Consider the following 13861-nt stretch of genomic DNA (forward strand, 5'->3'; position numbering starts at 1 on the left):
GGTTTACCAGATCCCCCTTACAGGCCTAGTCAAAAACCCAGAGGGCAGAGCCCCACCGCAGTGTTTTAGATTTATGGGTGCTACAAAAAGCCAGGAATCTATATATCTAATGAGATCCCCAAAAATGTCCTGCTAGATGTCAGGGAAACATACCTAGAGTGGCTGACTCAAGGCTACAAAGCATTATGGTCTTACAGATAGGCAGAACACAGCCAAACCCCTGTGCCAGCCCTTCCTGCCACAGCCCTTCCAGGCAAGGGCAAAGAATAGATACCCAGCCCCCTTCTCTAAGAGCTTCTCATTGAAAGCTTTCATATGAATGTCTGGGCTACCTCCACTCTGCTATCTTGGGAACCAAAAGTAATTGAAATTTCAATAATTCATCAATGTATTATTATAAGCCAAAATAGGGAGATTCCCTTGGAGCAAATTGCATTCAATAGTGAAGCTGATCAAAAAATTCTAATGCTTTTCTGTGGCTTCCAGAAGGCGGGACTTGCTAGAAATGTGCAGTATCCTCACAAAACAACAGACACAGGCCAAAACAGGGTACAGACTAGGCCACCTCAAAACAGGGTACAGACCATAAAGACACATGTCTGCTAGAAGCAAAGAGAATTGTTAATGAGAGATTTTTCTGGAATAGTCAAACATGTCTGCCAGAGTCAAAGAGAATTCTCGATGAGAAATTTTTCTGGAATAGTCCCCAACAAACCAAAGTCTATATGGAGGTCTATCAGAACACTCTGCAGAGGGCAAGGGCCTGTGCTTCCACTATGTACCCAGGCAGCTTCCCTGTTGGAGTCTGTGAGGTCCTGAACAATTAAAAAAGAGTTAACATCACTCTAAAACTTACACCCAGCCTTCACAGAACAGGAAACAATCATTGGCCTGCTCCTAGGGCACCCATCAGCCCACTCATCTTGGTTTGTTTGGCTGGTTCGGTTTTTTGAGTCAGGATCTTATTCTTTAGCCCAGGCTGGCCTTGGATCTTATAGCAATTGCCCTGCTTCAGTTTCTCCAGTGCAAAGATTCAGGCGTGAGCCACCATGGTTTCCTTTTGAAAAATACAAATAATCCTAGCAAATATATTAAAACACCATTTAAAATGTCCTATGTTTTAGAAATGCTTGCCTTCCTAATCATGAATGTACTGAATGTTGACCATGGAAAAGCTAAGTAACACTGCAAGTTAAAACAGAATGGGTTCATATGTCCCTTCAAACTGTTTTCAGACAATTGCATATGCATTCTTGTGCTTAAGTAATTTCTAAGTCTATGTTTTCATTTGAAAAGCTGGGGACCCTATGAAAAAGGATGACAAACATCTTCCTTTTGGATGATGTTTTATTTCTTAATGACAGTGTTCAGCAGCAGGAGAAAAACCAGCTGAAGGGAGTCTAGTTAGCTATACAGAAAGAAGGGCAATTGAAGGGAATACAAGACCTTCTATAAATTTGGGGTGAAATTAAATGACCCAATACCTGGAACTGAAGGCTACCCAATAAACCAAGTTAGCTTAGGTGAGGACTGGGAGGCAGGTACCAGTGATCTCCTAATCACTCTTCCCATGCAACATGGTTGGATTGGAATTCCCTCAATTGTGACGCCCAAATTTAACATTATGCCTGTCAATGTGGTTTTATTTCAGAACAGACTTTGTAGACTGGATGATACTATCTCCGAGATCGACGTGGATTTAGTGTGGGCTTCATCTGAGGCTGAGATTTAAGACCCAGTGAAGGCCATGAGGAGGGAGATGAACACAGAGAATGACTGCTAATCCAGAGCTCTGAGCTTCAGGAGTTGAAAGAAGTAATGAAGGTGGCTCCTTTCCAGATGTGAAGAGGGTGTGGCCCCACTGCCCACTTGGAAATTTGGAGCCCTAGAAATATTAAGAATAACTTTTTTGGGGGAAGGCTGGAGAGATGGCTCAGCAGTTAAGAGCACTGGCTGTTCTTCAGTTCCCAGCACCCACGGGCAGTTTAAAATTGCCTGTAACTCTACCTCCAGGGGATCTGACATTCTCACACAAGCATGTATGCCGGCAAAATACAAATGCACCTGAAATAAAAATAAATAAATCATTTTTAAAAATAACTTTTTCAAAACATTATATTTGTAGTAATTACCTGATAAACCCATCTTCTATTAAAGATGTTTTTAATTAAAGGAAATATGCTTTTTCTCTACAAAACATGGGATCTCTCTCTCTCTCTCTTTCTTTCTTTCTTTCTGTATTGGGGCAGCCAAGAATTAAAGCATATGTGATGGGAAAACTGGCATGTCTAGGAAAAGTAGATATCACCCTGACAACCCTTTGGAATTGGGTTCCTCAGCCCCAGCCCCTGACCCTAAGAGGCTGTTTTCTTCAGTACATAACTAATGCCCATGCTGATGCAGGGAAGTTGATCTGCTCCAAACACTGAGACTCTGGCAGTGTATAAGGTAAGATTCTTGGCTCTGGATCTACCAAACGTGATGGAATTCCACTCTGAAGAAGTGTCAGCAGAAACCATCAACTGTCTCGTTCCCAGATAGCAGATTCCTGCCTCTTCTGATTCTTATTTAAGGGTTTGGAGCTTTTGTGCCACAAATGGGAGGGAGGGAGGGAGGGAGGGAGGGAGGGAGGGAGGGAGGGAGTCTGGGAATTGAGTTACTTCTTAACCTCAAAGCCCAGCCTCAGTGACAAGCCTCTTTCAAATGGCCACTGAGAGTCAAATATTCAAAGGTATGAGCCTATGGGGGCCATTCTCATTCAAGCCACCACACACGTCATGACTACATTCCCTACAATTCAATGAGCCTGAGGAAGGATTTTTAATTTTCCATTATAAAATTAATCAGAAATCCCTGAGCAGATGTGTCTGACCTGACTTCACATTACTCATTGTATATGCACTGAAACACCACATTTCCATAAACACATTTGCATATTTTAATAACATCAAAAATTTGGCTACTAATAAAAAGTATTTTTAAAAGTAGGGCTGGAGATGGTTAAATAGTTAAAGTACTTACCACACAAGCAAGAGGACAGGGTTTTAGATACCCATAACCCACTAGATTCAGGGTGAGGGGACAATGGCCTGGCTGTAATTTCCACTCTTGCAAGGTCTAGACAGAGGATCTCAGAGCAAGCTATATAGGCAAGCTCTGTGTTTGACTAAGTAAGGGTGATCACAGATGATTCCTGTTAACCACCTCAGGCTTCCACAGTATACACACATGTGCTCTCACACATTCATACATTCATACACACATATATACATATATACATATACAGGCACATACACACATATGCTCACATACATTCATACACACACACATATACATGTACATACACATACGTGCTCACACAATTCATACATACATGTATACACACATACGTATATACATGCACATACACACATGTGCTCTCACACATTCATACACACACATACATATATACACATGCATATACACTGCTCTCTCACACATTCATACACACATACATACATATATATACATGCACATACACACAGATGCTCACACACACACACATACACACACACACACACACACACACACACACGCACGCACGCACAAAAAATAGAGGAGAAAAAGCTGAGAGTAGAATGGTGTTTACCAGGGACTGGGAATGGGACCTGGTAGGAGAGGAACCTGGTAGGGGTGGGACCCAGTAGGGGTGGGTGGGGTTAATCTACGGTTACTAAGTTACAGGGAGGAGTCAGAAGTTCCTGCATGCTCTTGGAGTATATGGCCACTCTGGTGACAACTATGTATTATACACTTCAGAGAGCTACAATAAAGAATTTTGAGGACTTTTACCATTAAGAAATCACAATCGCTTGAGGATACAAATACATTTAAATGGATTTAAACATTACACAATGCTACATGTTTCAAAACATGGAATACCATCCCTGGGTACAATTTATTAACATTTTTATGTGTTAGTTACGAAGTAAACTGAATGATTAAAAAAAAAAGTTTTAAAGTTTTGGGCAAAAATAAAGGCACTCTCATGACGATAGATTTATTGCTCTTAGATCTTTGCCAACAGAACTTCCTAAGACACAGATTTAGACAATTAAAGCTGGGAGACAGTGGGAAAGAGCAACAGGGAGGGCAAGAATGAGCAGTGATGTGGGACAGACATCCTCTGTTTATGTGCAGCGCACACAGACTGTCAAAGCTGAATAGAAGGCCACTGGCAGACCTGGTCCAAGAGGGAACTCATCCACCCAAGGACTCAGCATGCAGACTCCAGAGAAATCCCCCATGCACTGACCTGTTCAAGGCACTGTGCCTCCAGGCTGTGTTTGCCAGAAGCAGGAAGCCTGGGGGATTTGGTGGCCATCCAGTCAGGGTCATAGCTGGTCACACAGAACCTACAAGCTCATGCACACACCTGAGCAGAGATATGCATAGTCATATGGACGCTTTCAGAGTCTGTGCAAGGGGGAATGGGATGGGGAGCAAGCAAGGACTACAGCACAGACACACTTGTATGAATTAAAAACACTGCACAGACACAAGCTGAACGGAGAAAAGGAGATGAGACCATCAAAGGAAGAAATCAATTGAAAGAGAAGTTCCCAGAGCCCAGCCAGGACAACTTTAACCAAGAAATACAATCAGCTGGTTTATCTCAGGGTCCAGGAACAAATTAAAACACAAACATGCAAGAAAGTAAATATCATAAAGACCAGAGCCAAGAACACAGACAGAAAGCAGGGTGTTGGAGGTCAGGGACTTGGTGTTGGAGTTGTCACAGACAAGTATCTTGTGGGTGTGCCCAGAGACAGCTCCTCAGACAGGAGGCCCAGAAAGTGTGATGCTGGGACATGGCTAACACGGGCAGTTGTGTGGATAAGACAAATGCATCGGCTGCTCACATCACCTATGAATGTGGCTTGAGGGTAAACAATACGCAAGAACTAAAAGTGGCACAAGGGTCCCAGGTAGAACAAGGAACACTATTAGCCATGAACAAATGAGCCTGCTTTGAGATTACATGTGACCATGCTCACAGGTAGCTGCTATTTCAGGCAATTACGCTATAAGTCACGGTTTTGCTATATATTGGAACTGGTGCGGGAGAGACAAATCCCAACCCAGTAGACCAGAAAGAAGAGTTCAACATAATGTCTATCCCCATGGGGAAAGCTGCCTACTTTGATCCCAGGAGGTTCAATTTGGCAGAGAACCAACCTCTTAGTGGAGATTTCAGAAGACTCTTCATGGAGCCTTTAAATGAGAAATGAGAATCCAAGTGTAGAAAATACAGGTTTATTCTTAGGACACTAACTTACACAGTACTTTAGGCAAGTGCTATGCTATCACCAATAATAGCAATTTGAGGTGGTTGAAGCAGACCACAAAATAGGAAGGGAAAACATAAGCTGTTCCCATAGCTCTAGGGTTTGGCAGGTGTGTTCTCCTTTGTTCTTCAGCCCAGGAAAGCACCCGGATCTGGTTATCGAAAGGCTGGCTACACAGGAGAAAGGGTGAGTGATCTGTCTGCACCCCTAATTTCTTTGAAGAGTTCTGATACTTTGACAGCTATTTCCTTTATAGTCAAGAGTTAGCCCTGAGCAACTTCAAAGTTACAGCAAGGGCAGGGATAGAGGGTCAAACACAAGGGTGACAACCAGAGGCATTACCTCAATGCTCCTCAGCACAAGGTGTGAGCACAGACTTCCTAGGGGACCTTGGAACCACTCCCAGGAAGGTGGCATCTTCAGAGCTCTGACCAGTCTCTGATTAAAGTCCCAATAAAGTTTCCCCATCATGCGGCAGGGAGGGAGCTTGCATTATCAGCAGTGTTCACGGGGGCTCACAGTACCTAGAGTAGCACCCACAAAGAGCTTTCTCCTAAGATCATTTCGTTTTTCACTTAGGGTGTGTTAAGATGCTGTAAGAGGAGATTTGCTGAGACCTATGGAACCTGACAGCTAGGTCACTATTAATAGAATACTTACTAACTGCCAGTCTGCGTGGGAGGAAGGAACAGAAATGAAGAAGAGGGCGGGGAGAGCACCCAAGAAAGCAGTCTGAGGAAGACATTGGTGAACAGGGCATCTTGAAGTGAGGCTGCCAGGGCCTAAATTGTGGGCTACTAGATAATGTCAACTATAATGCTGACCGGGGAGTCTAAGCTAACCCCTAGAGAGGGAGGTGGAACTCACTTCAAGACACACAGAAAAGACTCAGGTGGAATGCAGGGCATAAGGAAAAAATTGTTCCCATCATCTTATGCCATGGATATGCACAACTTCCTAAAGAATAGAAGGCTTCCAAAGAGACGGCTGTGGTCTATTAGTTTCAAGTCTATTTGATTCAATGGCACATGGATTTGCTGTCTTTGTAGTCCCAGAATTCTTTTTCTTCTTCCTTTCTTTCTTTCTTTCTTTCTTTCTTTCTTTCTTTCATTCTTTCTTTTTCTCTTTCTTTCTTTCTTTCTTTCTCTTTCTTTCTTTCTTTCTCTCTCTCTCTCTCTCATTCATTTTAATTTCATCTTACAGTTCACAGTTCTCCCTCCCACCCCTCCTCTTGACCTCATCCCATCCCCCCTACTCTTGCCGCCCCCTCCCCTCCAGCCCACCCCCATCCATTCCTCCCAATGGGTAAGGGTTCCCATGAGGAGTCAACAAAGCCTGGCCCATTAAGTTGAGGCAGGCCCAGGCCCCTCCCCTCTGCATTAAGGCTGAGCATGGCATCCCACCACAGGGAATGGGCTCCCACAAGCTAACTCACACACCAGAGCCAAACAGACTGGGGAAAGAATTGAGCATTTTGGCTTCACAGCAGCTGACCTAAGCAATTTAGGGCAAAACCGCAAAGAGAATAGAGAAACTGTAACTTGCCAGTACATGTCCTTATCCACCAGCCTATAACAGTGCAACTGCTGTCCAATATCCCTGAAGACAGGGATTGTATCCAGTTTATAACTGCGATCCCCTACCTGGCCAGAGAAGGCTAATCATTTATGAGGAGTATAAATGAATGCAAGAAAAAAATGTTTTTCTTCAGTCGCTAATCCTACTTTGCTGACTTTGAATCTGTTTTTGTAAGTATGGGGAAATAAGTGTGGGGAAATAAGTGGTTACATAGGATACTCTGAATCAAATGATTGCCTTATTTGATAATGAACTGAAACCAGTAATAATATTTGCCTGCTGTCCCTTAGTTACTGCTGCCAACTAGCCCAATTTGTTAACTGCCTGCATTAAAGATCTAATTTAATTAAATCTTGAACAAGGCTCAGAAGACCTACGGAGAGCACTTGGTTTAATTGCAGGCAGGGGACAAGGACCAATTGTATTGATCTCATCAAATCTAAGCGGTGAAGATGGGCAAAGGGAAAACATGTGGCCCCAATTGCTTTTCAGGGAACATTGATGAATTGTGAGCTCAGAGCTACAACAGAGACAGAAAGGCAAAACAGATATACATCATGCAGACTCACAGAGACCAAAATGAAATTGGACCTTTTCACTCTCAAAGTCTGCAGGTCAGGCAAACATTAGACCACAAGAGACAGATCCCTCTTCGGGAAAATGACATGTGCTGGGTAATGTGGGGTGGAAGTCATCCAGTATGTAAACTCCAAAAAAACACTGGCATTCAAAAACATCTAGAAAATTCTTTAAGGTTCACAATTATCTAGAAATGAAAAGAAGTTAATCTAGCTCCATGGTAAATATACAAATTCCAGAGGACATTTGAAGAAACAATGCACATTCCTTCAAATTTTGTTATTTGAAGATAAATGAGGTACACATTATATACACTTATATAAAATATAATAAGGGCAAGACTGATGGGTAAAATATATATATATATATATATATATATATATATATATATTTTGACTGAAATGAGTATGTACCCACATGTGCATATGTTTATATTTAATCTTGTCCAGGTTAGAGATGTGCAAACACCTAAGAGTTCTTACTGATAAAAAGAACATATAAAGGTAAATCTTCCATGTTACTCAAATCTTGATTTTACTCAAAACAATTACCACTCATTTTTGACCATTTACTGCATGCTTGCCACAGTGTAACTATTTTGTGAGTATTATTTAATCAGCCACACCAGGTATTATCATCATCATCTTTATTATAAAGCAAACAGGCCTAGAGAGGTCAGGTTTCTTGCCAAAGACTCACAGTACCTTTGCAGGTCAGGCTGTGAGTCCAGGCAGTCTGGCTCTGGGGCTCTGGTATATGATGTCCCTCCAGAGTACGGTACTCTTTTGTGCTGGCCTCAAGAGCTGGAAAAAACTCTGGATGGCCAGGAGACTGACTTTTTTTTTTTTTTTTTTTTTGAGTTACAACCAAAGGCTCTCTGTGCTTCACTAATCTGTGTTAGAGGGGGGAAAAACGTATTTTAAACCACAATATATGGTTACATTGAAGGCCAATAATTCCCTTGCAAAACATGAGCCATCAGCATGTACACTGTAAGAGTGATCACACATCTAATTAGACTATCAGTTATAGAGATGGAGAGTGTGACCCAGGAAATTACAAGTGGTATAAGCCTCCATGCTAAGTCAACTTCATCAGGATTGCCAGACCCAGCCTTTGCTGACTAGGGAGGTTTACAGCCCCCACGTGTGAAGGTAGTATCAGATACAGCTGGGTATCTGACCACACTTATGTGAGTTCAGAAAGATGCTGTCCAGATAGAGGCAGGAAAGTGGCTCCTTAATTATGGCATCACCCACAATGAAGGACAGAGTTAACAACCTTCAAAGCTAGTAATTTGTTCATATCTATACCTAATGAAAATTAAGAATATTTGCAGACAGAGTACAAACGGAATAACTGGAGAGATAGCTCAGCAGTTAATACTGGCTTACTGCTCTTCCAGAGGACTGTAGGGCAGCTTACAACCACCTGTAATTCCAACTCCAGGGATCTAATACCTTCTGGCCAACACTACAGGCATCTGTACCCTCTCAAGCACAAATACATAATGAGACACACACACATACATACACACACACACACACACACAATTAAAACAACGAAAACAGATCTTTAAAGAACAAAATTATGCCAGGTAGAGGTGGTACACGCCTTTAATTCTAGCACCTGGGAGGCAGAGGCAGGTAGATATCAGTGAGTTCAAGACCAGACTGATGTACAAACTGAGTTCCAGGACAGTCAGGACTGTTACACAGAGAAACCCTGTCTCAAAAAACAAAACAACAACAACAACAAAACAAAAACAAACAAAACAAAACATTGGTTTACATATGACAACTGTATTGAAAGACAAGTTACTTCCCAGGTTAAGGAGACAGAAATGTTAATGGCCCATGAACCTCCTAGACTCCTCTCGTTCAACTCCACATGCTGCATCACCAGTCAGGGAAAGGCAAGGGAGCAACCTCCCATACTGTCTCAGTCGAGACTGAGAGCAATAGGAGCCTCGTAATTCAAAGCAAAGTTCAGAAAGGATTGTTTCTGATAGAAGAATGAACCCTTCCACCCTCAGCCTGGTCACAGTTCAAAGCCATAGCCAGACAAAGAAGAATTTGCAGGCTCTGGCAGGTGGACATGCACCTTCAGAAGTCAGCGCCAATGCTTCACTGTTGGAACACCAGCATCTTTGTTGACAGAAACATGGCCTGTTACTGTAGTTCTCTAACCAGGGCGGGTCCTTGTGAGTATACCAGGACATCCCTGCCACTCTCTCACATACACCTGTACAAGCCCACATATGTGCACACTACACAAATGCATCTCCATACATACATATACACACAAGCACACAGACACCCATACACTCATACAGTATAATAATCTATAGAAGAGATTTGTTATTCCACATAAATGAGAGGAGCTACTATAGAGTTAAAGAAAAACGTGGAAAGAACTAGGAGGAAATGTCTATGTTTTCTAATTATGAAAATATCATTAGACTGTCTTTTTTTTTTTTTTTAAGGCAGTATCCCTCCATGGAGGATGTGTCCACAAGGTTGTTTTGTGCACCAGGAATACATCCTGGTTCCACTGTCTGAGGTCCCTTAGACTGCTCAGTCCTTCTAGCTGAGGCCCATATTCAGGGGGGCCTGAGTCAGTCCCATGCTGGATTCCCAGCTATCAGTCTGGGAGCCCATTAGCTCCTCCTTTTTCAGGTCAGCTGTCTTTATGTGTTTCTGCAACCTGGTCTTGTCCTCTCCCTCTGCATCTGGATTCTAGTTCGACTCAGTGTTTAGGTAGGGTGTTTGCTTCTGTTTTCATCAACTACCAGATGAGGGCTCCATGATGGTAGATAAGTTAGTTGTTGATTTCATTATCCGGGATCATTAGACTGTCTTAACAGAGTATTTTAATTAAGCTAGTGGAAGAAGCATGTTCCAACAGTGTAGACTGAGACTTGCTGCCCTGACATAATTTTAGCATCTATGCAGATTTAGGATTCCTGGGAAGACTGCTTTTTTAATCTTAGCTTTACTCTAAGGATCTCTGATCTACTTTCAGGAATGACTTCAGAACTGGAAGGACCTGGCGATTTCCAAGACTGAGATTCCCTAAGATTCCAGGCTCTGGACTCTCTCCCTCAGATGCCTTGGCTCTGCCTGTCCGCCCCTCCAACTCTACCTAAGCCAGGCCTAGCTGCATGCTCACCCTTCTCCGGAGCCTGTCACGCTCCTCGCGGATGGCGTTCATGGTGGCCTTGGTCCGGTTCAGCTCCTCTTCTTTACTACACAGCATTGCGGTCAGGCTTTCATTCTCTTCCCGAAGTCCAGCCAGCTCTTTCTCCCACCGGGACCGCTCCTCAGCCAGGTTGGGATAAAGGTCCCGACCAAGAACTCCCTCAATCTCTTCAACTGTCTGAAAAACACAGTCATACATCAAAGCCATGTTTGTTCCCTTGGAGAAAGGGGACAGGAAGCAGGAGCTTGTGAGCCCAGGAGTGGGATATAGAGCCTTATGTACATAGGGACACCTCTGGGTCATTCTCTCTTCAGATTCAGATGAGACTATCATTGCCCACATCATAGTCTATGCTACTCAGCAGTCCCCAGAGTTAAGGACAACAGGGTCTCTTCTTGGAGCTGAGTCTGTGTGTGGTTCCCACACAGTGTTTATTTCCTTTAGGAGCTCCAGAGTTGGTCAATTTGCATCAAGGCAGCAGGCCAGTGAGTGATAAAGCCGTGACTAACACGGGGTTGCAGGATGTACACAAATTCTAATTGTAAGTTTCCTACATTACAGGCCTTCCGTGAGCAGGTCACATCACCATTTCCCACTCTTGGTGTCACATGAGAATTCAGATGGTGTGAATGAGCTTCAGTCCCGAGATGGCAAAGACAAAAATACAGCTTCGGTGACACACAAAAGAGAGGGCCCTCCCTCAGAGGAGGGCCCTCAGACAGCAGGGAGCCATTAGCTAATGAGATGGACATGAACCAAGTAGAAGAAAATCTTAATAGTATTTGGAAAGTTCTTTTAAATTTTTCATTTTAAATGCAGGATTAAAGGATCAGGGAAACATGTACAATTAGGAAGACCGCTCTCTGCTTGCTCGGAGAACTATTCATCCATATTGTCCGTTAGAAGGAGGTGGTCCAGATGGTTTTTAAATGGAAGGGGAATTGCTGAGCACAGATCTCATACAGTGATGAGAAACAGAAGGTCCCCAACACTAAAGACATAGCAGCAGGGTCACTCACACCAGTGCCCGGAGGAAGACAGGCACCCAAATCTTGTCGCCTCTGTCCCCATGTGATGCTGTATCCTTCCTTTCAAATCCAAGACAGTCTGTGGGGCTCTGCTTTCTTCATAACTAGTTACCAGAAATCCTTGCCCACCCCCAATGCTGAGGCCAGAGCTAGTCCCCAAGTCAGCAATGCAATCAAATATGGGACTCGGGGGAGTCCAGAGTGTGTGGGGGGGGAAATACCAGCGAGTGACTGCTTCTTGTCAGGCCAAATCCCACCACCCATCCATCCGTGACTGAGATGAAGAAAAATGGAAAGAAAAGCAGCTACACTGGAAACACTCTTCATGACTCATCTGCAGGCACTACCACCCTCTTGGGAAATCCAGAATTCTTCCTGACAGGAACTTGGGACTGGACTGTCCCTCTACACAAGTTCCTGTAAGACTTGGAAGTGTGGGTTGTGAGGCCTAGGTCACTAAGCCATAATGAAGTAATATAAAAGACACCTGAGGCCTGGGATCAGCCAGGGCCTGACATTCCCATTATTTGGGAAGAGGCAAGGCTGTGCACATGCCGTGAATTCCTCTCATTCAGTCTTTTCTCAGAAGCAAGAGGAAAACATAGGAAAGGCGTGCTCAAGACCCAAATACACAGGCTGGTTACAAGGTGACTCAGCCAGACCCTTATCCCTCCCTTCTCTGACAGCACAGACTGTGATGCTCACAAATGTGAGTTCTGGAAACCTTAAATCTGTAAGAGAACCTCTAAGATCAACTTGCAACTTAAGAATATTATGGTGGCTGGCCATAGTGTTACATAGCTCTAATCTAGCCCTTGGCCTGCCGTTCCAGGTCACCTAGGGCTACATAATGAGACCTGGTCTCAAAACAACAACAACAAAAAACAAAAAACAAACCAAACAAACAACAAAAACTATGGTGGACCACACCAAAAAGGTGTAGTTTGATGCTACTATTACAATGGTTTCCAAGTAAGCCATCCTTTTTAGAGCAATGCCAATGCTCATCATTGTTGATATGCCACCACCCCCCAAAGTAATTTAGCACAACAAATATTTATAGGATTCCTGCTGTAGTTAATGTTTGGCTTTCAGTGGTCAATAGGTATTCAAGGAATCTAATGTCAAGAAAGGAGTCTGCCCATCCCCTCCCCTAACCTCAGAAAGCCAAGCAGAGGGGGAGGGAGGCCCACCTTGATGGCCAAGTCACAGTGCTCGCTGGCTGTGGTGAGCTGCTCGATGTGCCGGTCCACCTCGGCCACAGAGAGGTTACAGCTGCTTTTCTTCCTGCCACAGACGACACTCTCCAGCCCCGTCAGCACCCTCTGTAGCTCAGAGTTCAGGTCACTGCAGTTATCTGAGAGGGGATGAGGACATAGCCTTCAATTATTGTAGCCAGTACTGTGTGGATACTATAATCTCCCCGTGCAAGCCCGGGTAGCCCGTGTCCTGCATGCAAGACTCGGGTATCCTCTCAATTTGCCCTTGTGATCACCTGTCTGTGTTGGTCAGGGCACCAACAAGACAACTGCTTTTGGTACTAAGCTTTGAAGTGCTTTGCGAAACTGCTCAGCACTGGGGAAATAGATTTCTCAGGACCTTTTAACCGACTTCATTTGGCTGTCCACATCTATTAGTTTCCCAACCTAGAGAGTGATCCAGCAGGAAGCTTTTACTCTAACCGACACATACAATAATTACTTGGGGCAACTCTGAGGCAACCTAAATGTCCTTCTGTGTCACATCCTAAATCCAATCCATCTTGTCACTGCAATAATCACCATTTCTTACTCTGCTGACACATTTTGCACCAAACCACCATCACTTCTCAATTTTGTCATCCTAATAACTCTGCTGCCCACACTGTAGTTAGAGTGAGACTCTCTTAAAAGGAAACTATGGTAACTACCTAGGTCAAACCTTCCAATGGCTTGCTCTACCCCTTACCACTAAACTAAGATCACATCCCTTACCATAATCGTTTAAAACTCTACATATCCGAGACTCACATCCTCAGCCCAGGCTGTACCATGGAATTCCTTGGGGGAGCATTTATAAAACGCCAATGCCAGGGCCCCACCCTGGACCAAATAAATCACAATCTCTGGGGGGTGGGGCCTAGATACTGGAGATGTTTTCAATTCCTCA

At 43.7% G+C, this 13861-nt stretch overlaps 1 protein-coding gene across 2 annotated transcripts in view; it reads right to left on the bottom strand.

Annotated features, from left to right (window-relative positions):
- Mcc (MCC regulator of WNT signaling pathway) overlaps nucleotides 1-13861 on the bottom strand; it is a 339919-nt gene that overhangs the window by 45985 nt on the left and 280073 nt on the right. For both annotated transcript variants that reach the window (XM_051201036.1, XM_051201037.1), the window contains 2 exons: nucleotides 12907-13070; nucleotides 10656-10862 (listed from right to left, as the gene is read on the bottom strand). In XM_051201036.1, coding sequence (XP_051056993.1) covers nucleotides 10656-10862; nucleotides 12907-13070 — 371 coding nt within the window. The remainder of the gene's footprint in view (nucleotides 1-10655; nucleotides 10863-12906; nucleotides 13071-13861) is intronic.

Source organism: Phodopus roborovskii, unplaced genomic scaffold, assembly GCF_943737965.1.
Source record: "Phodopus roborovskii unplaced genomic scaffold, PHOROB, whole genome shotgun sequence".
NCBI classification, from domain to species: Eukaryota; Metazoa; Chordata; class Mammalia; order Rodentia; family Cricetidae; genus Phodopus; species Phodopus roborovskii.